This window comes from Chiroxiphia lanceolata, chromosome 3 (genome assembly GCF_009829145.1).
Source record: "Chiroxiphia lanceolata isolate bChiLan1 chromosome 3, bChiLan1.pri, whole genome shotgun sequence".
In the NCBI taxonomy this organism is placed as follows: Eukaryota; Metazoa; Chordata; class Aves; order Passeriformes; family Pipridae; genus Chiroxiphia; species Chiroxiphia lanceolata.
The window spans coordinates 56880299-56904782 of NC_045639.1; the positions used below are offsets into that span (position 1 = coordinate 56880299).

Here is a 24484-nt window from a genome sequence, read left to right on the forward strand (position 1 = left end):
CTGGATCAGATATTAGTCCTTTTAAAAAGAAAAGAGCTTAGGATTGTATCACAGAAATCTAATGCACTAGTAGGCCTCCCAAAGTGGTTATCCACAGTTGTCAGTCTGACAACACACTGCACAAAGTCACTTCTCAGACAAAGGAAAACCCAGTCTCTCGTTTGTGCCTCAGTAAATTATTCTTTTCCTGCTTCCTCAGGTATGACTACTCACCAGTCACAAAGGTGCTAATGGTGCTACCATGTGGTGTGGGAACCTGCAGAACAAATTCACTGTCATGCCCAGGTTATTTTTGATTTAGCAAATTTTAGGAAACCTCTGGACTCATTATGGACTATATGAAATAAACTAATACATTTATTCTCTCTAAGCACAGTGCTTAGAGAGCACTTCAGCCCTGCCAGGGCTGTTAGCTGAGCTAAAAAGAAGTCTCAGCAACTTTTTGTACAGCTTGTCCTTTCTGCTGGGCAGCCACTAGAGAGCAATGTAGTCACATTCCAATCTAACAAACATGTAATTTATTTTCCTTCCTGCCTTTAACTCTGGCCAATCTTCAAGCTTCTGCTTTGCATGAGAACCCAAACCCAACCACAGACTAAGCCTGTAGAGAAATAACCACAGAATGTTCTTACAGGCAAGGCACTAAGCATAGGACAGATTACAGATTTTTTTTCCCAAATTCCTTGAATTTCTAGAAGAAAGTTCCTCAGTTTCTATTGCCTTGGCTTTGGTGCTGTTATTGGTACCTCAGCAAGCTCACTGAAAACCCTACCAACACACAGTGCTCCAGTTGCACTTGCAACAGTTTTCACACTAGGATTTGATTTTAGCTCTCTTCAACTTATTTATAGAGATGCTGTAGAGAGAATTTAGTGTGAAATAAAGGATTTTCTCCACTGACAGTACTTCTGGACTGCACTAGACTTGAAATGGAAAAAGTCCAGCCTAAAGCAGAAAGCAGATTTTGTCTCACAGCCTTGGGAAAGGGGAGCATTTGGAAAAGCATGTCTAAGCCCCTGGCACCACAGCCAACCTTATCTCCAGGGATGCCAGAGACACTGTATTTGATGAACAAGCAGTGTTCAAGCTCAGGCTCATGCTTGGGGCTGAAATGAATACTGAGAGGTATCAGAGGAGAAGCAATACTTAAATGGCTATGCAGTGATTTAGCTATTCACACCTCAGAGAGTTATTAGACTTTCTCTGGAATACATACTCTATTCACCAACTCATGGAACTGATTTACACCAGTATCATGTAGCCCAGACCTGGCTGGCAGTACCTACTACTCTCTGATTGTTGACTTCCACACCACAGTCTCCGTACCTAGCTTAATCTTCCTTATGTCTCAAAGGACATGACAGCAAAGGAGCTGAGTACACCAGTTCTGATCTGCTTTCACTTGCAAAGAGATCTATTCCTGGGCCTTCAGGGTCCAGGCCCTTTCTCTCCCTATTTCAATCAAACGTGCCATGTATGTGACCTAAACATGTTGCAAAAACATTCAATGAAAATCAGATTACACAGGACAAAAGCATTTCACAGATAACGCTTTTGCTAGAATAGAGCACATTACTGAGGTCTGAAATGGAGGAAGATTCTAGCATGTTTGTTCTTATGGCGAAAACCCCAGAAGTTCATAGCAAAAAAATATTCCTTTCCTTCCAAAATACCTCATTTCTCTCTGAGTTTTTCCAGATCCATGCATCAAACAACCAATTTCATAACAGAACATCAATCAAACTACCATCAAATCTCCTCTTCTTCTTTTTTGAAGGAAAAGAAGCCACCCTACTGATGCAAAGCTTGAATAAACTGAATACTCCAGAAGAGAAGTTGGACCTGTTGTTTAAGAAGTATGCTGAGTTGGTTAGTACAGTATTGGTTCTTTTCTGTACAATCTGTCCATACAGGAAGGTATAAAAAACTTGTCATGCAGCATGGTGAGCTCTCATGTAATAGTACTGTCTGTTGTGCTAAATGAATCCCAAAATAATTGTCATGGTCAAATAATTATGGGTAAGACGGAGGAAAAAAAAGTAAAAAGTGAGGAAAACAAGCTGAACTTTGGGTCAAAACGTTGATGAGGTAGAATATTCATACTTAAAAGCAAATCTACCAAACTGACCCACACTGGAGACCAATGTCTAGGCTTCTGTCTTCACCTTCTGCAAGGAGTTTTGCATGGGTAAGTGGGTATTTCTTTAAATTACGTTTCGGTCATTTAATTAAAATGAAAATAATACAGGACTTAGTATAAAATATTAGGAAGCAGATAATAGCCAACTGGGACTAATTGTAAGAGAAAACACAACACAGTGAAATGAAGAGTCAAAGCCTCTACCAACATAACATCATCCCTATAACAATGCCACCTACCCAACTCTGTTCTTTCCGCACTGATGATGGGTTATTTTCAGATTAATTTTTTTTCTAAGTAGTCAAAGGACTGTATGAGCATAAGCTGTGAAAATCTTTCAAATTAAAAGGCTGCAGTATTTTACAGTTTGTGGAGTGCTGAAAAATATGCCAAGCAGATCATTGACTTTGTAATTGGTTTTATGCACAGATGTGTCCATGTCTCATCATAATGTGAAGTTTAGCTTTCCCTTTTTTCACATGAAATCCTCTGTTCATGCTTTATCTCATGCTTAAAGGGAATTCATGCTCTCAGATTAACTGAAATAGGTCTTCTTCCTCTATAAAGTACTCTTCACTGCATTCAAACAGCATTGCAGCAACGTATAAAACAGGAACCTTATTTCCAGTAACCCATGGAGGAGAAAGGTGCTAAAACAAAAATACTGAGCATTTGTTTCTGACATACTGTGCAATGTCACTGAAATAAATCATTCAATAAATACAACTAAAATCGTGTTGGAGAAAGCCTTACACTGCTCACTCAGCACGGCTGAGGGGTATAGTGTGATTAATAGCTTGTCAGCTCTCTCTGCTCCCTCTTGTCTATCCCCATCACACACTTCAGATCACATCTTGTTTTGCTGAGTTGTTTTCCACCCAGATCAGCCCCCTGGTCTGGTGAGCCATGTGGTGACACAAACACTTGTTGCAGCAGAGGTCACAGGAAGATGTAGCCATGTGGCAGATTGAGCTTCCCCTGCTTTAGGTAGTGTTGGGGCCAGCTGTGGCTTAAGAGGTTCCTGGTACTTGGGGACCCAATGCAGCACCAACCCTTCCCCATGGCCAACCAGCAATATGTTATTTATCTGTCAGCACATGCCCTGGCACAGTCTGTAGTGACTGTGAGTACACAACAGAAGGCATCAGGGAAGAGCATGGGCTGGTGAAGGAAGAAGCCATGCCTGTGAGGTTGGGGAAGCAAGACAGCATAGCCATTTGGGCACAAGCTGTGACTGGCTTATTTTCAGAGATCCTGAGGGTCTCTCATCAGTGTTGGGTGCAAGAACCATATGCTAATAAATAAATAAATAAATGTAAGCGTTGTCATCGTCTACAGTGGGGTCAAGATAAAACTTTTTTTCCTAAATTAACTGTTTATTTCTCTAGATCAGCCTTCCAAAATCATAATTCCTTCTATTTGCATTTAATTTTAGCTTATATTTCATTAATTATTCTTAAAAATTTATCAGTGGCAGCCCTTTTGTCATTCCTATTTACCCTTTCTCAGTGCAAAAGTAGTCAGATATTCCTGAGAACTTTGAAATACAAGTTTCTAGTACAAGTTTTAATGGGAAAAAAAAGGCAAAAAATGCTTGGAAGTCTTCTTTTATTATGATTAAGACCTATTTTATTCTAAACCACCTATCTCATGCAGAGTTTGAGTGAATCGTGAAATTTGGGTAAATCATTATCCACTCAGCACTGACTGCACATGCAAAATGTGAAGCAAAAAGAACATTTTTTTATGTTTCTCAAATGAAAGCGGAAGGGAACAAAATCAAGCTTATAAAGGGAAAAAAATTTCAGCCTTAACTAAAGAAAGGCTATTTTTTTCCTACAATACTAGAAAAATTATTTCAGTACTTGAATAGATTCGAAAGGCCCTATTCTGATCTATGGGAGTAAAACACAATGCGCACGCTGAAAGTTGGACATAAACTGTAAATATACTCCAAGCTGGCGATTGCATTGTTTTGTGGTACACATAGATGTGATTTGATTAATAATACACAGAGGTCTCTACTGTAAGCATAAATTACAGAACAACTGCAGAAAACAGATCCTCGGGCAGAGAAAGTGTAAAAATATGATGCTTGTTTGAGCTGCACATCGTTCCCCGGTGCTCACAGACTTTCCCAGTCATACCGGGGTTAATAATTAATACTAGTGATACCATATTATTAGATAATATAGTCTTAATAGAAACTGTTATTATTAAGGTTTGCATGTTGCAGATCATGTGCTAATATTTTTCAACCAGAAAACATCTAGACTTCAGAAACATCTCACAATGTATGCACACCTGTGATACAGTGGGGAGGGCTCTTGTGTGTTGGAATGGGAGATGAAATCATTAAAAGCTTCAGAGGGAAAATGCTTCTTTGACTTGACTGTTAATTTACAGTACAGGAAATTTTTTCCAAGCAGACTGTAATAGGCATGTGTCAAAAGAAATGACCAGACTGATGTTAGCAATTCCATTGCTGCCCCTCATTCTCCCCTCCAAATACACTCTCCTCCCCACCAGCACTCTAGCAAAGGCAGGAGCCATGCACCCACAGGAACAGGAGGTTCTCAAATGAACATCAGGGACTGTCCACATTTCTTTCAGTAACTATATGGAGACAAAGAGCCTAAAAGAGTTTTGACTTCCCATAACCCACCCCTGTTGATGACAGGACCTCCAGAAACACAACTGACAGATGCTGCCACATGGTCCTGTGAACAAGAGGAGCCTGGCAAGAGTAGGTGCCCGCATGACATTTTGGGAAGCTCTTCCCTGAAGAGAATTCTCCTCCATCAGCAACAAGGCTCCCATACAGACAGCATTCTTGGTTTCCAGCACTTGTCTTGCTATTTTTTCGAGAAGGTTCCTGGGTATTTGGGAAGCCACTTCTATTTCAGGAAACTGTAAAAAAGAATGAGCAACTACTGTGTTATCTCATGATCTGGAGAAATCTCACTGCATAAAGCACTACTGACTGTTCTAGTTCCTAATGCCAAAACAAAAATAAAAACCTCACAGATGTCCTTCAAAAAAATTCAAACCAAAGAAGGAAGGGCTGAAATGGTGTGACAAGAATGTTAAAAATTATGTTCACCCACCCACATTACAGCACACTTGGGACTGTTCCAGTGAGCAGTCTTGAGACTCCCTCCAGCTCCCTTTCTCCTCTCCCATTAGCACTGATGAATACAAAACATTTCCCAAGAGGTTAAGAAAGTGTGAACACTCTCTAAACCAAAAAAGCTCATTTTCTTTTCTTTTTTGCCTGTCTTTTTTTCATTTTAATCCCTGTTTCCTGCCCAGCTCGAAGAACACCGTGCCGAGCAGAAAAAGCTGAAGTACCTACAGAAGAGGCAGGCTCAGATCACCAAGGAGAAGGACCAGCTGCAGAGTGAGCACAGCCGAGCCATCCTTGCCCGCAGCAAGCTGGAGAGCCTGTGCCGGGAGCTCCAGAGACACAACAAAAACCTCAAGGTGGGTGGTGGCCTTGGCAAGGTACTGAGCAGTGGAGGGGAAAAAGATGCTGATGCCTTCCCATCTTGCTCTAGTACCAGGTCAAAGAGACGTTTTCTTCTGTACTTGCAATATAGAATTATATGTTATAATTATATTTATAATAAGTGCAATGTATATACTATATACTGTACAGTAAATGTAGTATATAATATATATAAAAATATATAATACATAATTATATGTTTTAATTATATATTATATAATTATACGTCTTCAGGTCCATTTACACCAAGACCTCTTTATTTCTCATTTGGAAATATCCAAGCACTTTTGGATATTGTGTTTGCCCACACTAGTTGTAAGCCCTCCTTGCATGATCAGGGAGCTCAGCACAGAGAAAAGCAGTGGTGCTAACAGACCAGGTCCCTGAGACTGCAGATGAAAATGCATATGCATGGGCAGAATAACAGGGACACCAGCTTTGCTCCAGTGGACTCACAGAATGCTGGTGGGTATTTTCACGTAATTTGAGTACTTGGGTTTTTCAAGTGATTTGTGAAGGTCAGTCAATCAGGACATTTGCCTCAAGACATCAAACATAAGACAGGAAGAATGCCAACACTGTGGAAGTAATTTGGATTACAAAAATCAGTTCAAAGAGGAAATTTTCTGGAGTATCAAAAGGCTGGGATCCATATGTCTGCCTATTGCTTGGTGCATCACACCATTTAAATGTGAAATTTATAATATGATTATGCTTCATGAAAAATTGTAGGTTCATGAAGTATATTACTGTTGTGATTGTCCTTTTTTTTCTGAGGACATGTTAGTGACGGTGGTTGTATTATTATACAAAAAGCCTCTGCTTTCATCTATTCAAACCCCTTCTTTATGGGGATATAGTTATGTATAGAATTATATATATGAATTGTCAGCAGCAAGAATTCCACCTGATATAACCCCTATTAACTGTAACGGATTTTCATTAATTTCCACCAGCTCAGGAGTGGGCCTTCAGGGTGTAGCTCTAACTTTCATTGTACACTGGTAAGAATACATCTGGGAGAGGGCAATGGTCACACATATATTTAAACTGTGTGCTAGTAGAAGGATAGAAGCAGTTTAACAGATGGGGAAACTAGGAGCAAAACTCTGTGCCCAGTTATAGTAGCACAGAACTGGTAGTGAAAATTAAATATATGCCTGTAATTTGTACCAGATCTGAACTGTACTTCAATATTGATTTACTGTACTTCAATATTGATTTACACGGTTTTACCAGACTGTGAGCAAAATCTTTCGACAGAAATACAAGCCAGTTCTAAAATGAAGTAAGAGTACAGAGTACAGTGCTTTGCATAGCCTTAACTGAGATTACTAAACAAATAATATTAGGGGAACAAGTTGGTGGAGACTGGGGTATAAAGAAAAACTAATTATATTTGGAAAACATATTTGGAACAAATTTGGATGAATTTCTCACACAATTGCCCAGCTACTTTATGTTTATTAATCTTGTTACTAGAGAGCATGATTTTCCCTTCCCCTTTGTATATAAATATTTCATCACACATTTCAGCTGTACATTTAGGAAAGTCTCTTTCCAGCACCTTTCCACTTGTTGGACTGTTTTGCCTTGTGACTAGGTCCTCTAAATAAACCTATCCATTTCAGGCTCAGTTCTGATTTTTATCCTGTGCTTATGCCAGGTGGGTCAGGAAAGGTACCTGAGTTGATCTGGTAGTAGGAAGAAGTGTTCAAATTCTGGCCACTTCTTTCAAAGAATTTGGAGACCTTTTAAGAAACCCAATATACCATCTTTCCTCTGGTTCCTGTGCTTTCAGTGTAGAAAAAAACAAAGTTAAATAAGACAGTAAGACAAAATAGACTTCAAAAATGCACATGAATTAAATTAATAAACAAAGGCATTCATTATCTTTATCCAGTTTAATGTCTCTGAGAATTTTAGCATAGTTCTTGGGATATTTGCCTTTAAGCTCTAGCTCCTGGAGATCTGTGACTCTCCAAAAACTCATGTTCTGTTTATTTAACTGAGTGCAATTTTCTTTCACTTAAGACTGTACTGAGAGGGTCCAAAAGAGGAAAATCCGTCAAATGTTATTTTTAAAATCTCATACTTAAATGTTTTTAGTTTTGGCAGGACAGAGAAGCTGATTCATAATTTTTTAGTGCTTGGGATTAGCACCTTTGATTATGTTCCAAATCACGGAAAATAAAATCTGTAGGAGACTGTGCCATTTCAATAACAAAGGAGAAACCTGGCCTGCCCACATTACAAATCATCTCTGACTTACCATGTGGTATATTGTATGCACATCACATCATGTAAGTGTCATCTTCACTCAGCTGGTGTGTGGAATTCCCATTAACTGGAGATCCATGCAGCCAAGTGGTGATGAATATGCTATGTGGAGCTGTATTGAAAATCCACAGGGCAGATCAGAGAAGAAAAATTTCTGGTTAGCATTGGATACCAGCCTCAAATTCTGACTTGCATACAGCCCAGGTATTCTGATTATTTCCTTGCAGTTACACAGAGACATTTAATTCTCCCTCCAAGAAAAGCAGAATAAAGGTTCATGAAATAGCAGAATGTATTCCCACTGCAATAGAGAGTAGGTCTCCTATGAAAAATAGCTATTAATTTCTCTGCATGGAGTTCATGTTCTGTCAATTATCTGACAGTTTGGTAGCTACTCAGTATCTTGCAGTGACATGAACATCTCAGGTCCCCTGTCCTTCCTGTCACCAGGCATTAAGCAATGACTTTCATACAAATGTCACAAAAGTCAACAGCTTCGACTGTGGGCTCAGCTCCAAACTGGCTCAGACCGTGGTGCCTGGGAATGAAGAAAATGGTTAATTGAAAGAAAGAATTCCACTCTTATATCCTCTTGGCTGACAGGACTTCAGCAGACCAACAGTCTTCTTGAGCTGGCCCAGAGAGGCATGAGGACAATTCCAGAGACAATCACGCTCTTCTATTTTCAAATTATCTCACATTCCAGTGCTAAATCCCAAACTGCAAAATATCCTTGTCTTGATTTTACAAAGTTTTATTCAATTCATTCTTACATTTTTAGCAGCAAAACACCTGAGCAAGAGCAGTATTGCAGTAGGATGCAAGAATATGTCTTTGAAAGGTTGACATGGAGTGTGACGATTAAGAAAAGGCAGAGCAAAAAGAACAATAGTTTATGGCTGGATTTCAGCTTTCCACAACTGGAAATCTAAAAATAATTTACAATGCTTTATTTTTCTCACTAAAATTGAACACTTAATTCAAAGCTATTAAAAGAATAAGTAAAAAGTGAAGCATCTGACAAGACCAAGCACAGTATGCATGTTAGGAATTAACCATGATGATGCTGAGAATTCACTACCCCAAACACCCTCTGCTCTGCTCCCTAAAACCAAGTCAGCCAGGAGCTCTGGACTCCACACAGCTACTTCAGCTGCAACAGCAGTAACACAAAACAGTAATCAGTCTTCAAGACTCCCATTTGGGGGAAATCTTCAGGATTTTACTTTACACGGTGTTGTCTTGAAATGGGAAACACTAAGGAAGTGTTTGAAAAACATGCATTTTCCCAGGTGCCAGGGATTGGTACAAGCAAAGAGCTGAGGCTGTTGCCTTGCGATAATAAAACCTAGGTGATAATGATGATTTGGGGTTTGCCAGACTGTGCCTGCCCAGGTGAGATGGGTGAAGGGGAGCTGGCCCACAGCCCCGAAGCAGAGCTGGCAGGGATTTAGAGCTTTGATGCTGGCACCGTGGGCATCCAGCCCTCTCCTTGGCTCCAGTGCAGACACAGCCTCAGCCATAGGCCAGTAAAGGCTCAGGTTTAAAGTAGATGCCTCCAAAGTCCTATCACTATTCTCATGGTATTATTGATACCACTTAGAAGCCTGTGAGATTAAAACTGTATTACCTTAGGGACCAGGCACCAGCCTACCATCAGCTGGGCACTAGCAGCGACGCAGTGAGCTCCACTCATGGCAAAGCACTGAGCACAGGGCTTTTGGTCTTGGGCACAGGGAAGAGGCAATGCCTGTCAGTCTCTGTGCAGTGCTGTAGCCACACAGTTGTCTTTCTGCTCAGCCAGCTCCTCTTACCCACACTGAGCCTTAATCTGTGACTGGGATCTCAAGGATTTAACAAATGAAGGACTCTGAGGAGCTCTCTGGCACACACACCAGGGCCCCTCCCCAAGCAAATATCCTCCTCAAATGTATTTTTCTCTGAAGCAGAAAAGATCCAGAGAAATAATGTGTCCTGCAACCAAATGCTTGCTGGCTCAGTGTCTTAACAATGAATCTATATATTGTCTCTGTGCTCTGTATTGCATCATTATTTTACCTCAGAAGAGCAGGAAATAAGATCCTCTGAGTAACACATGCACAGAGGGTTGGTTTGTGTACATCTGCATGATTGTTACTCTCAGGATGTCTCATTTCACCTTGTAACGGAGCTGTTTGGTGTGACAGATGCACAATCCACCTTTCTTTTTATATTCTGCTGGATTTATTACTCCAGAGAGCTTTAAATCACAGCAGTGATGTGTTATAACACTATTTGGTCTACTGAAACAATAAATTTTTTGAGGAAGGATGTTTTGAAACCATAGAAATAGGACTCCAGACATGCAAGTTCAATTTCTCACTTTGACTTCCAGAAATGAAAGCACCTGGTCACTCTTCTCCCTGCTCAGGGCTGCACTTCCATAATAAAGAACCAAGAGGCATGAAGAGTTTTTTAAACAGTGTATTAGAGGTTGTGCTGGTTTGGAAGTAAACCGGTAGGAGAAATGAACCCAACTCAAGAGAGATTACAAGTCAGAGTTACAATTTATTAAAAAGATTACAATAAATACAGTGATACAGAGCAAACTGGGTTTAACCCCCAAAGACAGATATATAATCCAGCACCCTGGGACAAGAATAGAATGAGGTTTGTTAGCCCCTGGGCTGAGCACCACTTGGTCCCCCCTGGGGGCAAAGTAAAAAGAAAGGAAACCTGTTGGTCCAGATGATGGTCACAGTCCTGTTGAAGTAATGATCGCAGTCTTGTCAAGAGTGGTAGTTGCAGTCCTAATGGACTTCTGGTCCTCCTCTGGAACTAACAAGTGATACCAGAAGTCCCAAAACCTCAAGATTATATATGCTTAGGTTCAGTACCTCCCCCAGGGTAGGGAGTTTCACAATGAGTGATTTAACTCTGTGAGTCATGGGATAACTCTACTTTGGAAAAGCATTCTTTTACTAAAAAAAATTTAAACAAAAAGTAACTAGAAACAGAACACAGCTCAACTGCTGGTCGAGCAAAATATCTCAAAATCATTCTCACCAACTGAAAAAAAAAATAATTGGAGAGCTTCTCTTTCATCTTGCTGCAAATTTTCCAAGTGTCCAATTTCCAGTGCAGGTACTGAACCAGGACCCAATCCCCAAGTCACTTGCCCAGCTCCACCTGACATTCTTTCTTTCTCTTAAAAGGGAGAGTTCTTCTGGTTTCATGTTTTCTTTTACTCTCTTTGTGAGCATACACGTGTTCTTGTGTAAACTGCAGAGCACAGCAGGGCTTCATGGTGATTTCTGTGCACATTCATGATACAAATTATACCCTATTAGAGTTAGCTAAGGCTTTATTCAAATATATTTATAGAAAATATACATATGCAGTGTTATCAGAGATTTTTATGTAAATGACTATGCTAGTTGAAACCTTACTGGAGTATGCCATTTGCATGCTATGGAGTGAGTTCTTAACATGGTCCTGGCATGATTTGTAACTACAGCAGATATGGTCCTAGCCACTCTATATCAGGGTTACATTCCACAGAAGGACAAGCGGTCCTAGAAGCAAAAGTAAGGACTAAAAATAGTCCATGTTTCTGGATCCAAAGCAATGAATCCAGATTCTTTCTGCTTTGTCTTTTATATAAACAAATCTAAAACAGAATTTCAATAATAGGTAAAAAAAATAATTCTGAATATATGCTTTGATTCTGAAACTGCACACAAACTTTCCTTGATTCCACTCACTAATAAATTAGTGCAAATGTTTATGTCAGTTAAAAAGTAGAGGAGAAAACTTGAGGAATTGGAATGGATTCTTCAGCAAGTGATGAATTTCTCTTAAAATTAAAATCCCAAAGGCCGTACATTTGATATGAAGATTCCTAGCTAACAGGAGGTATTTTAAAGGGTCATATTCTAATTCAGTCAAAGAGAATTTCGATAAAAGAGCTTTGGACTGCTTCACTAAACATCTTCTTCCAAAGCAAAAGCTGTGCTGCGGTATCATGAATCAAGATATGCACACTTGTCCTCTCTTTCAGGCTTGCTTTGATCTGGAGCTCTGCTCTACATCCATCTTTATAAATGCAAATTCTTTGTTCCCTAATTTTTTCAAGGCCACTGTGTAATTTACTCTGTAAATTTAGAATCACGCCTAATGCCGGAGCGGATGAAAGCAAGAAAATCTCCAAAGAGGAATGCAAACATGTAAAATCCTTCAAAGGGAGGGCTTATGCTACTCTGAAACAGTATCTTTCTGGAACTGCTTATTATGCCTCTAACTTACTGTATTCCTTCCCATTTAACAACAGGAGGAAACAATTCAGCGGGCACGGGAGGAAGATGAGAAGAGGAAAGAAATAACTAATCACTTCCAGGGCACACTGAGTGAAATCCAGGCTCAGATCGAGCAGCAAAGTGAGAGGAACATGAAGCTCTGCCAAGAGAACACAGAGCTGGCAGAGAAACTGAAGAGCATCATTGACCAGTACGAGCTGCGGGAAGAGGTGAGAGCAATGCCGTAGGTACTGGAGGAGAGAGGCAGCAAACCCAGGGAAAGCAGAAGGCATTGCCAGCAGCCTATCTGCCCCGCCAGCTATTGTCCAGGTGTCTCACAGAGGTAACAAGGATAGTCCTCACCATACTTTGCCCTCTGAGTGAGACTATGCCTGCAGCAAGCCTACCAGGCTCTGCAGCCATGGAGTTGTATGGGACAGCACCCCGCCCATGGCACCCATGGCAGACTTGCTGCTGTGCGGAGAGGTGCCGACTCACACAAGCAGCAAGGTGTGCCAGCTGTCTGCTAAACTGCCCAAGGCTCCTCATAGCTCCCCCTAATCCCTGGGGACATCTCCCAGCATCCCTTTCCTCCTTCCTGCTAAGCTCCCACTGAGCACATCCCAGCTCCCATTTTTCTGAACAGCCTGTTCTGCTGGTGACACCAAATATACTTTGTTCCCTCCTGATACACTTTGCTGAGAAGGGCTCTGATGTAAGCGATTTGACCCTTTCCCAAAGCAGAAAATTAAGACAACAGATAAAGGAGGCCCTCTGAAGTTGAATAGATTCTTTTCTTTTTTTTTTTTTTTGGCAGACACAGTGGTCACCATAAGATTTAGCAGATAATAGACGGATGGGAAATTATTCTTTCTGTAAACATTGGAATTGGTCAGAAAATTTTGACACAAAAATCCCCATCCTCCATTAAAATCCCAACTGCCTTTTTTTTTATTTTATGACAAATGCTAACAAATATCACAGTGGGTCTTTTTATTGTTTTTAAATACATTTACTGTGAGCCTCAGTGCAATCAGACAACATACTGAATAAAACATAAATAATCAGTCTTTACAATCTGGAATGGCTGATACAATACCTGCATTTCCAAATCTGTTGAATCATGTATGAAGTCATATACTGAATGAAGGAAGTGTACATTCCTGTCTTGTGGTTTCTATGAGAAGAAAATGTAAACCAGAGGGACACAGAATATTTGCTCCAATGAATTTTACCTAAATTAATTAAGAGTGAAGAGGGCTATCAGCAACCTTTATGTCCTGAAGGTCACCATGGAGCTAGACATTTTACAGATGAACTAGAGGAGGCCTCTGGTTCATCTGGTCTGATCTCCAGATCCCAGGCCCTCCATGCCCACATTGTGCAGGTGTGGCCAGAGCAAAGGGGATTGTATTTACATAGAGGATGGCATGGGCTGTGCACCTGTTTCCAAGTTCTGTAGGTGTGATTTACACATTTGTTCACACAGTGACTTGGATCCATAGGCCACTGAACAGCTAAAAAAGTGTGTCCCCAGCGTATTTATTATCGATGAGCAATTATTTGATCTTCAGTCATATTGGATTATAGTAATGTCTTCATATGTAGACCATAAAACTGGCAAAGATGCTAAGGGTTTTTTTTCCCCCTACAATAGGTCAAAATTGATAATGTAAACCAGTTTCCCTTCTCATGCAAAATCTGTTACAGTTTGTTCTTATTAGAGCTGTGATTTTTTTAGTAATTGCAATAGATTGGGTGTCTTCTTGTTTTGCAATATTTTTGTCTTACAAGTGTTCTGGTTAATAGCTCTACATGCATAAGTATGAAGGTCTATGTAGATAATTAAACCTACATATTCAGCAGAATTTATTTTCTTACAGCACCTTGATAAAATATTTCAGCACAGAGAACTTCAGCAGAAACTGGTAGATGCCAAGTTGGAACAGTCTCGGGAAATGATGAAAGAAGCTGAGGAGCGACATCAGAAAGAGAAGGAATATGTACCTGTCGTTCTAATCTGTCTGTCTTTTATCTAACTTTAAGCCAAAACAAGCCCTGCATGATATTTCACTAATATATTTGTTCTTCAGATCCAATCTAGGATACAGTAGCAGAGAAGTTTTTATAGCTACCATCAATGCTTAATGCAAAGGAACAGCCTCTGAAAGGCGGCTTCCATTGCCATTTACAGTTTTAGAAGCAAACTGCAGAGCGGTAGCTTAGAGTACAGGCTGCTCTAGCTAACTCACTGTTACTATGCAGTTGATTCATTGTGATGTTGGGTAGGTGATGCCATCAGTTTTCAAATGGCTCTGGTATTTGATATTCCATCTCCCCACAAGATAAATGCACACATCTAAACAATCAGAGAGAAGAACAAGAACATGGCTGAAGGCCGCTATTCTCCCAGGTTCGGAGCCTCCCCAGGCATCCTCCCGCAAGTCCTCCTGTGGAGGAGTCCACAGGAGCTGTTTGCTGTGATAGAGCCTTCCCTTCTCAGTTCCCCTCCCTACATTGGTCTGCCAGCCCACCTTTCAGGCAGGAAGGGTCTGGGTCTGCTTAGCAGCCTTGTCTGCTCTTCCTCCCTATCTGGAGGAGGGGACCTCTTTATCAGGGGGATAGGGAAGAGCAGATCCAGGAAGGATGTCACCCGCAGGCACAGCTGGGATCGGAAGACAACACTCCTCCATCTGTAGTCTCACATATTTTATGACTCAATCAGACCAAAATTAATTTTGTCAGACTGTCTGGTATTTTCACAGCAACCCTCACATCTACAAAGGATTAGAGTTCAACACTGACACGTAGTAGTTGCCTCTTCTCAGAAGAGGCAACAGCTGAGCCTACTCAGGGGGAGTGACAGGTTCTCATCAGCTGGAAGAAAGCTTTAGTTTTCACCAGTCCTCCAGCTAACTCAGGAGCAGCATGGGAGAGCTCTAAAGAGAGAACATTTATCCCCTCCCCATATCTGGAAACAGATGTAGTAGCACAAGCATGGCTAATAAGTATCTTAAAATATGGACAAAAATGTGGGGCTCTGATTCCTGGGGTTAGAGCACAAGCAAAACACAGCAAACACTTCTTACCAAAAATTGCCCATAAGAGCATTTATCCTCTTTCTTTGCACTGATCTTGTGGCTGGAACACACACTCCTGCTCAGCTTTACTAGCTGCTAAAGAGGGCGGGTGAAGAGGGGCTGGGACTTCTCTGTGTGCAAATCTGCATGTCACTGCATGACATTTTGATTGGTCCAGCTGAGTTATTCCTTTTCACTGTGAAACGTACGTAAAGCCAAACCCCCAAATTCCCTTTGTGACCATTGATTCTTGGCAGATTTAAACACCAAGAAACATGTCCAAGTAATCACTTGCAATGGCAAAGCAAATATGGAACTTACTTTACTGCTGTCACTGGGAGTTTTGCTACTGACTACCAGATTTCAGATACTGGGGAAAAAAAACCTCAAAACAGAAGATATAAAAGACCAGGCATTATCTCTGTGGAAAACTGACATACATAGCCTTGTATCAATGATCTTTCTTGCTGTGTCTCACAGAATATGAGTTTTGGGGATGCTTATTGCCTGTGACTGGCCGTGTTTCTATTCAAAACTACTTTGTGTAGATTATCCAGAACTGGTATGCACAATTTTGGAATTTTCATTTCCTTTTAAGTAGCAAAAGTCATCACTGTCTACAATTGAGAGTGGAAAATTTTCTTTCTGGCTTTGCTGTATGTATGACTAGCACCTCTGAAATAACAGGTTCAAAAACAAGCTGTAAAACCTTTAAGCAGTGGGTGTATAATGGTATGTGCAGTGTACAAAGAATGTTTTTCACACTGTCCAAATTAATGCTTAAAAACTCTGTCTTTGAGGCAGGCTGGTGATATATGGCTAACATCACCTCAGAGCAAGGTAGTATTAGCTGAAGAACATAAGTGGCAGGCCAAAAGCCATGCAATGAGTCAAGGCACGATTAAGCATGTCATGACTCATCACAGGTAGCCCAGCACACAGAAAGCTGGCCTACACTTGGCTCCCACCTCAATCCTATTGATATGCTCTTAGTCCCACCCACCAAGCTATTGTGCTAGTGTCTGTGGGAGTAACGTATATGTATGTATGAAATTAAGGTGGTTTTGATGGAGTTCTCTCATTTCACTGTAACTCTCTCCAGCTCAGTAATGTGCAAAGTTAGAATGGCTTTCAGAACCTTTCTCTCCATAGCATTTTCTATATCCCTGTGCTTGACTTTTGCTGCAGGTTTTTGCAAATGTTCTTAAATCAAAATTATTGTATTCTTTTATCTATTTTATTACTCTTTGAAGGCTCACTTTAATATCTTCCTAGGTACTTCTTCCATGTAGGAATCTTTACCCCTTTGCCCCTTAACTTCTTTAAGTCAGATAAGGAGAGATGTCCCCTCCTGCAGCCTCTATACATCTCAACAGGCAGGTCCTCTCCCTGCTTGCACAATTCACTCTACACGTGCATCCAAGAATGCAATTCTCTATATAAGCAGCAATGGTTCATAGTGTGTGGCCTCCACAAAGGGCCAACTTGACCTAAGGATGCAATTTTATTATCATCCTGTAACTGGTCAGCACTACCTGGATTTCTTCTCCCTACCATACATTTTTAGCACTTGTAATACAAACTTTGATGTGCAATTAATCACAGTTTAAAGCATCTGTGGCTTTCAAGTATATGACTGCAAGGCATTGATTAGATTTCTTCATAATTGGAATTTACAGAGTCTGACAGCAAAAAGGGAAGTTTAATTTTCTCTAAGCCAGTCCCTAGATGCATGCCATTAAATGGGAACTGGTCCTTTTAGTCCTGGGCGTGATGTGACTGTCTGGGTCTCCAGCAGCTATCATAGCTCTAATAATAGAGTGTAACATCACCACACTTCACTCAAGTGCTGCTTTGTAAACACCACATGCAATATTTATTCATTTTTTTATACTTCATGCTCGTGTTACCACTTCACAGCCTATTAATAAATGTATAAGTTCTGATTCATTTTCTCCCAGCTTGGTGTTTGCAGATGACCTCGGGCTGCATATGAACGCATACTAATTTGAGCAAGGCTCTCTGTGGCTTGCTTCCACTACAGAATAGTTTATTAACTCTTGGATTTTTACTGGCTGCAGAAGCTATGTGGGTCAGTAAGAGAGAAGAATTTCATTAACAGGCAAAAGAAGCAACCTTCCTTTGCCTTCTCTGTCCATCTGTTGTGCTGTGGCAGAAGACATGGCGCAAGACATGGGACCTTTTCATTATTCCAGTCACACTGGGTATGAAGGTAACCCTGGCTGAGATTAAAGCAATACAGATAAAAGCCCAGTTCTTCAAAGTAATGACTGGCCTAGGGACTGTGTAGCTCTGAAGGTTTTCAAAAAGGTTTTCATTAAATCATTCAAACCTGATACCCTATAATTCCTAAAAAAAAACATAAACAAGTAGATATCAAAGAAAGGTGAAACATAAATATCCAGATCTCATGCAACTCTTAAAAAAAATCGTTCTTTTTATGTGTGTGAAACCTACCCTCTTCCAAGAAAATAAATGCATGGACTGAAACTCATTTAACCCAGGCCCACCCATACCATCTCTTTTTACTGGCTATGACACAACCTATTTGAAATTTTAGTCAATAAGATCTAAATTCATGAATTTTATTTATTTCCACTGAACCAAACATCAAATTAAATTCTCAAAATAAATATTGAGAGGCAGGTAGAAAACAAATAGAATGTGGCTTTTCTTCACACAGTACGTACTTTAGCTGTAAAACATTCTTGTCTAGGAAGTTGTAGATGGCAACAATTCTGTGAGTCTATATCAAAGGCCAAATTGATGGAAGAAATATTTTTCTAGAGCTTATAATCTTTTTGCCACAAATAGATGGAGGTAGTCAGCATTTTAGGGGGCATCCTCAGCTCTCTTGCCAGGTGGTATATATAGTTTACATGTGTTATTTCCAATAGAATGGTTAGAATAAAGGTTTTTACTGGGAATCAAACACATTTTCTGCATGTGGTTCTATTCACCTTTCATTTCCAGTATAAGAGTAGGGTCCACTGATGTGCACAGTCCTTTTAATTTTCAATATAATTTCAGAGCCCAACTGTGTTATTTTAAATCCAATTTACAGTACAATTTAAGCACAATTTAATCAAACAGAAAAAAATCTTGTGGTAACTAATTTCTTTATGTCTCATTGCTCAAGTTATCATTAGCATTCTTTTTCTAAAACACATTTGGCCTGACTGGTAAAACACTTTATAAATGTTTGGTAGGTGACAGGTATATTTCCTCTACACTTCGCTAAATGTTTCCTGCTTTCAGATTAAACCAACTGCTAAAATATTACTCTGCACTTTGGAAGTCCTGACTCAGAACTGTAGCCAGAAAAGGTCTCCATACACCTCATTCTTACAATTCATTCAGCCTCGACCAACCCTCTATCCGGTCTATCTGAAGCCTTCATATCAGAATATAATTTTGCCGAATGCCTGGGAGTAGGGAGTTACATCTTCCCAGGAGCAGTCAGGCTCTTCCTGGGCTGCCTCCTTGACCTAAGTGAGATGTTTATCATGCTGAACTGGGATTCTCCACTTGTCAATGCAAATAGAGCCCAAAGACAATAGACAGCAGCAAATATATGGCCTTTACTATGCATTCCCTTTCTGAAAACTTGCAGATTTTTTGAGGCATGTCTGACTGTGACCATGCTACGTCCTGATCATTAATGCAAAAGGGAGTTTGCCATTCATTGCAGAGCAGGAATTTGGCTGGAGCTGTGCTGAAATGAATGTGCCAGAAAGCATCACAACCATTCTCTAGAAGTCTGGTGAAGATATGGTTAAATACCACACTTTTTATAGTCCACTGTACTGCACACTTACTTAATTCAAAGCAGTTTTTGAACTGCAATTCAAATGTTCTTTTGGAAACCAAATGGCCCATCCCATGCCTCAAGTTAACACTAAATACCCTGTCTTGCCTAACTCCTCTGACTACATTCACCTGAAAGTTAGATCACTCCTTATTACAGCAGCAGAGGTAGATATATGAGTAGCTGGAGAATGAGGATTTCCAACTGATAAATTAGAGACCTAACAATTTTTCTCTCTGCTGCCCAAAACACAGCTCCTGAACCAAGCTGCAGAATGGAAGCTCCAGGCCAAAATGCTAAAGGAGCAAGAGACTGTCCTGCAGGCACAGGTGACGTAGGAGAGATTATTGCATGGTGTGCCTTTGTTTCCCAGTTTTTAACCCATGAGGCCCATTCCAGGTAAAGTATCCAAACTACTTTCTGTGTATTCCTTCTACCCTCGTTCTACATCCCATAAACTATTGCAAAGGAAACAGGTTATTTTCAAGCCAGCTGTAAGGTAATGCCCACAACTGCGGATCATAATGTGTCATTGCTTAGTCTGTAGAAGAAAAGGCCCTGGGGAGACCTTTTTGCAACCTTTAGATATTTAAAAGAGGTTTATAAAGGTGGAGAGAAACTTTTTAGCAGAGCATGTGGTGATAGGACAAGGGGTAAGAGTTTTAAACTGAAAGAGGAGAGATTTATATTATATATGAGGAAAAATTTCTTTACTGTGAGGGTGGTGAGACACTTGAACAGGTTGCCCAGAGAATTTGTGGATATCCCATCCCTAGAAGTGTTTAAGGCCAGGCTGGATGGGGCTTGAAGCAACCTGGTCTAGTGGAGAGTGTCCCTTCCCAAGGCAGGAGGGACCCTAATCATTCTATAGTTCTTTGATTTATGAGTGTTTACAGTATTCAACCACAGAACAAGGTATGTGCCTTGGCTTGGTTATACACCATAACTACCCTTCAGGCATGTTTATAATCTGGCAAAGCACTGGAGTACATGCATATCATGAAACATTTACCAAACTGAAGCTGATGTGCTCATGTGCTTTTCTGAACTGGAGTGTGAAGGCAGTGTTTTCACTAACTTTAGCAAGAATTCTGTCTACTAAGAGTTCATGCAAAGGGGTCGCTAGTTTTAATTGTAATTTGAAACTTTCAATAAAATAAAATTACTTGCCAAAATTACACCAGGAGTCAGGCTGGAGTGAAAGGTAGTATAGGCAGTATATACTACACTTTGGGAGCAATGCAATAATCAACACTGAATAGTCGAGTGAGACCCTGAATCAAGGAGTGAGAACACTGGATGATATCCTGGACTTTCACATCAAAAAGAGAGTATTGGTAGATTTTCCTAGACTTAGAGAAAGAGTCATGTAGATTTATCTTCTTTGACCTGTCTGTGAGAAAGATTAGCAGAAGCTTGAGAGGGGTGGTGTCAGTCTTTCAGCCCCTCTTGCAGCTGCCAATCTCCTCACTCATCAGGAAGCCCTCTCCTAGCCCTTGCTCACTGTTAATTATACTGGTAAGTTGTTCCAGCTTTGCCCTTGCAGATGGTCTAATTGCTACCTGTTGAGCAGTCAAGAAATGCTAGTGTTAAACTGATAACCTGGAAATGTGATAAGAGGGGTTTGGTTCTTCAACTGTTTTTTCAAGGGTTAAGATAAGCCAGTAGCACACGGAAGAACATCATATAAACTCCTGCTGACACCAGTTTGACAGGTTCTGCAATCAAACCTCAAATGCCTCCAGCTGAGCCTGTCCCAACTGCAAACCTGCTCCCAATTTTCTCAGGGTGGCTTTAATTAAACTTTTATGTTCAACCAGAAAAAAGGTTTTTTTATGCAGGCAGACCTCTGTAGCCAGTTTAATGAAACTGAAGGTATTGATAAAAACTAGAATTTATTAAGCATACATTTGAAACAGTAAAATTGTTTTTAGAAAAAATCTACTCAAACAAGTCTGCAAAGGCATTGAAAATACACATGCCCCTTTCAGAAACTTAAGTGATTCATTTGCTGAAATGAAACATACAGTTGTATATGGCTCAAGTGTGAGGGCTCTGTCACACATCAACCTCTCTTTGAAATTACTGGGAATAATAACACTATTAGTATTATTTTTGTTACTTTTATTATTTCTAGAATGGTAACACTGAAAGGCCTCCCTCATGGACCAGACGCCATCATGCAAGGTCTTGTGCAATGCCAAACAGAAAGAGCATAAAGAGCTCCTTGATGCAAACAACACAAAACAATAAATAGATGTTATGTCTCATCCCTGGAAGTGTTCCAGGCCAGGTTGGATGGGACTTTGAGCAACCTGGTCTAGTGAAACATGTCCCTGTCCATGCCAGGGATGGTCTTTAAGGTACCTTCCAACCCAAGTCGTCCTATGATTCTATGATTAGCAGAGGAACAGCTGCATGGAAATTAAAAGACATTAGTCAGTGAGATAGGGAGAAGCCATAATATAACCCTCACAGAAATATCACTCCATTTTAGAGGAGGTGATGAGCACCCACTGCTTCCTTGAGCTGTAAGGAACTGCAGACATCATCTTCATGCCAGCCTGTCTCTGGGTCACATAGTGTGCCTGAGATGGTCAATTCTGGCACTCCAAATGGTGACAGGGATCTGGCACCAGCTGAGGGTTACACCCAAACTGTGGTGGTGCTTCCCAGGATGCTGCACACTCTCCCCAGGTATGATGCTTAGGCAGATTATTTTAGCTTCATGCATTGAAACAAAATAAGATAGATGACAGCTGAGATCTTTAATTTTTGGTTGCCAGCATAGTGCAACCACTAGGCTACGGCAACCAAGAAGAACATAACAAGGCCAAAGGAGTGTCCTTGTAGAAGCACCCTCTCAGTATTGCAGTGCTGAGGTGCCCCCACTCCCCAAGGCCTTGCGCTGGCAGCAGCTCTACCTCTGCTCTCCTTGCCCACACAGTCAGGGCACTGGATGGGCAGTGGGCAGCAGCAGGGGGGTCCTTGTCTCCCTGACCTAGGAGCACAAGTGCGTGCTCCTAGGTAGGGACAGCTCTCACAGCCTGTTCCCAGCCACCGTGAAAACATTCATTCATTACTCAATTTTAAGTTGTAGAAGCTGTTCTTGGTGCTATGGTGCTGCCTAGGGCCACAGCTGAGGTCAGAGCTTGCCCTGTTCAAACATTAAAGGTTTTTAATTTAATTAAACAAAAATTGTAAGAGAAAAGCAATGACAGAATTGAGGTGAGCTTTTTTTAAGGCAATGGGTCTGGGCTAGGAGCCTCAGTTTGCTGACTCCTACCCCTGCTCCCTCACCTGGCTTTGAGATGCTCAGGCATTTCCTCTTAGAGCTATGACATCTATTCCAAATGTCTTACTTGATATCAGTGTCCCACTTAGGCTGTGGCACTTGGGCTGCTAAAACAAATCCCTCCGAGCTTTTGTTTGCGCCTAGGTCACAACTCTGGATACAGCTTTCTATAAATACACACGAGCTTCATGTCAGCTAGCTCTGATATTGGCACCACAGAGAACTCTGCACAGATTAACCTCCCATCTCTTCACTCACCTTGGTGGGGAAGGGCTGCAGCCAGTGCTGTGTTCACAGCCACCGGGGCCATAACTACCTAGGTTAAACTTAGCTGGAACACATCCACAGTACAGTGCATTTATGGCTGTGACAAGGGGCATCATAACAACTAGCTTAAATGAGCAGAATACATAATATAACCATACCTGATTTCAAAATCAGAATTAAATATGCTCCACCACTAGCAACGTTTTCTAAATCTTCTTTTCCTCAGTAATTGCACAGTAGTATCAGGGGAGGGGATGAGTTGACTGGCACCACACAAAAAGAAAGCTCCTAACTAATCATTTAGCCAGCTCCCTGCCAGTGTGGAGAGGGCAGCCAGCCTCCACTCAGACGTGGGAATACTTCAGGCTGTTCTTGAACCTCCCATTGCCCTGCACCTACCCTGCCTCAGCCACCACATGTTATGTCAATCACTTTTTCTAAGAGCTGTCAGGCTGGACAGATGAAATGTCTGATCACCTAAACACTGCTGGGGATGCTTTGACACTAGAAGGAAGTGAATAAGCTAGAGATGGTCTTCCTTTCCAGTGGACAAAAAACCAAAGAAACAAACACAAAAACCCCCAAAAAAATCCCACACAAGAAAAAGTGAAAAATGAGAAAATCATACAGAAAAACTAACTTCAGATGGTTAGAACTCCCTAATGATTTTAGATATAAAAAATAGGTATTACTGACAAAATACAGCTACTGGTGAATTTTCACATGGGTGCCAGGTATACACTGACAGTACAATATGGAGCCCTAGTAGTCTGAAATGCTAGCACATTGCAACAGACCTTTCTTCTGCTCTGCTTCATGAAGTGAAGTGAAACTGGCAGAAAAGGCCAGCTGGAGATCACTTCTTCTGCTTTTGCTGGCCTTGCCCCCAGCTGCAGTCCACATGCAGGCTACAAAACAGAGCTGACAAGGTACCCTCAGCTTGCTCAAGCCATGGTACAGGGATGCATCTTGAAGTAATACAGTGCAGAATCACAGTGGTGTGAAAGTGAAGGGTGGGCTTTGCTTACTGGTGGGGTGAGCAACGACACTCCTCTTCAACAGGGGAGTCCAGTGAAGCACATCGAGCACTGCATTTGCAGCTCCAGACCACAGTCTGAGCCACCAGGCAGAATGATGGAAGAGGGGAAACTGTGGTTGCAGCCTGATGTGGGGATGCCTCTCCCCCAGCTCACTTGGACATCAGAAGCAGCATAGCCAGGGTAGCACTCAGCTCCTAGCCTGGCTGGGGGAGAAATCCACAAGGCAGGTGAACAGCTGGGCAGCCAAGTGGTACTGAGCTCCTCTGCTAAGGCCCATCAGGGCTTGTGCCCTTGGGTTAAAGCAGGGGTTTGGTGATGTCTGTGTGGTGAAGCAAGACTTAGAGCTCAGGCACAGCTAATTATCACGCTGGCTCTCACCCTGAGTGAATCCTGTTGCATGGTCCTGCACAGAATCAGTGGTTGGACCAGCTCAGGTTAGTTCCTGTCCATGGAGATGGGTCGGGGATCAAACCAAGGGAAATGTTTCAGAAGTCTCTATATCTAGGGAATTATTTTGCTTCTGGATACCCTGTGTAGAAACACCATAGCTGGAACATTCAGGAGAATAGGGCATCCACAATTCCCAGGTCTTTTAAAAATCACTTGCCTGGGTCTTTCTATTTCTACTCAGTGTACCTTTCTGCAATAGTGGAATCATAATAGTTTGCAACCTTAAAAAGATGTGTAGAGTTTCTGTTCCCTGATGTTTGTGCTTCATATTCTCCAAACAGAAACTAATTTCAATGTCCAAATGCAAAATTTATTTTATTA

General features: G+C 41.1%; 1 protein-coding gene across 2 annotated transcripts in view; it reads left to right on the plus strand.

Moving 5' to 3' along the window:
• Positions 1 to 24484, plus strand: part of TXLNB (taxilin beta) — a 35828-nt gene that overhangs the window by 5700 nt on the left and 5644 nt on the right. The window contains exons 3-7 of one of the 2 annotated variants that reach the window (XM_032681626.1): positions 1778 to 1869; positions 5453 to 5623; positions 12238 to 12432; positions 14086 to 14205; positions 19366 to 19440. In XM_032681626.1, coding sequence (XP_032537517.1) covers positions 1778 to 1869; positions 5453 to 5623; positions 12238 to 12432; positions 14086 to 14205; positions 19366 to 19440 — 653 coding nt within the window. The remainder of the gene's footprint in view (positions 1 to 1777; positions 1870 to 5452; positions 5624 to 12237; positions 12433 to 14085; positions 14206 to 19365; positions 19441 to 24484) is intronic. The other variant, XM_032681627.1, reaches the window with a different exon arrangement.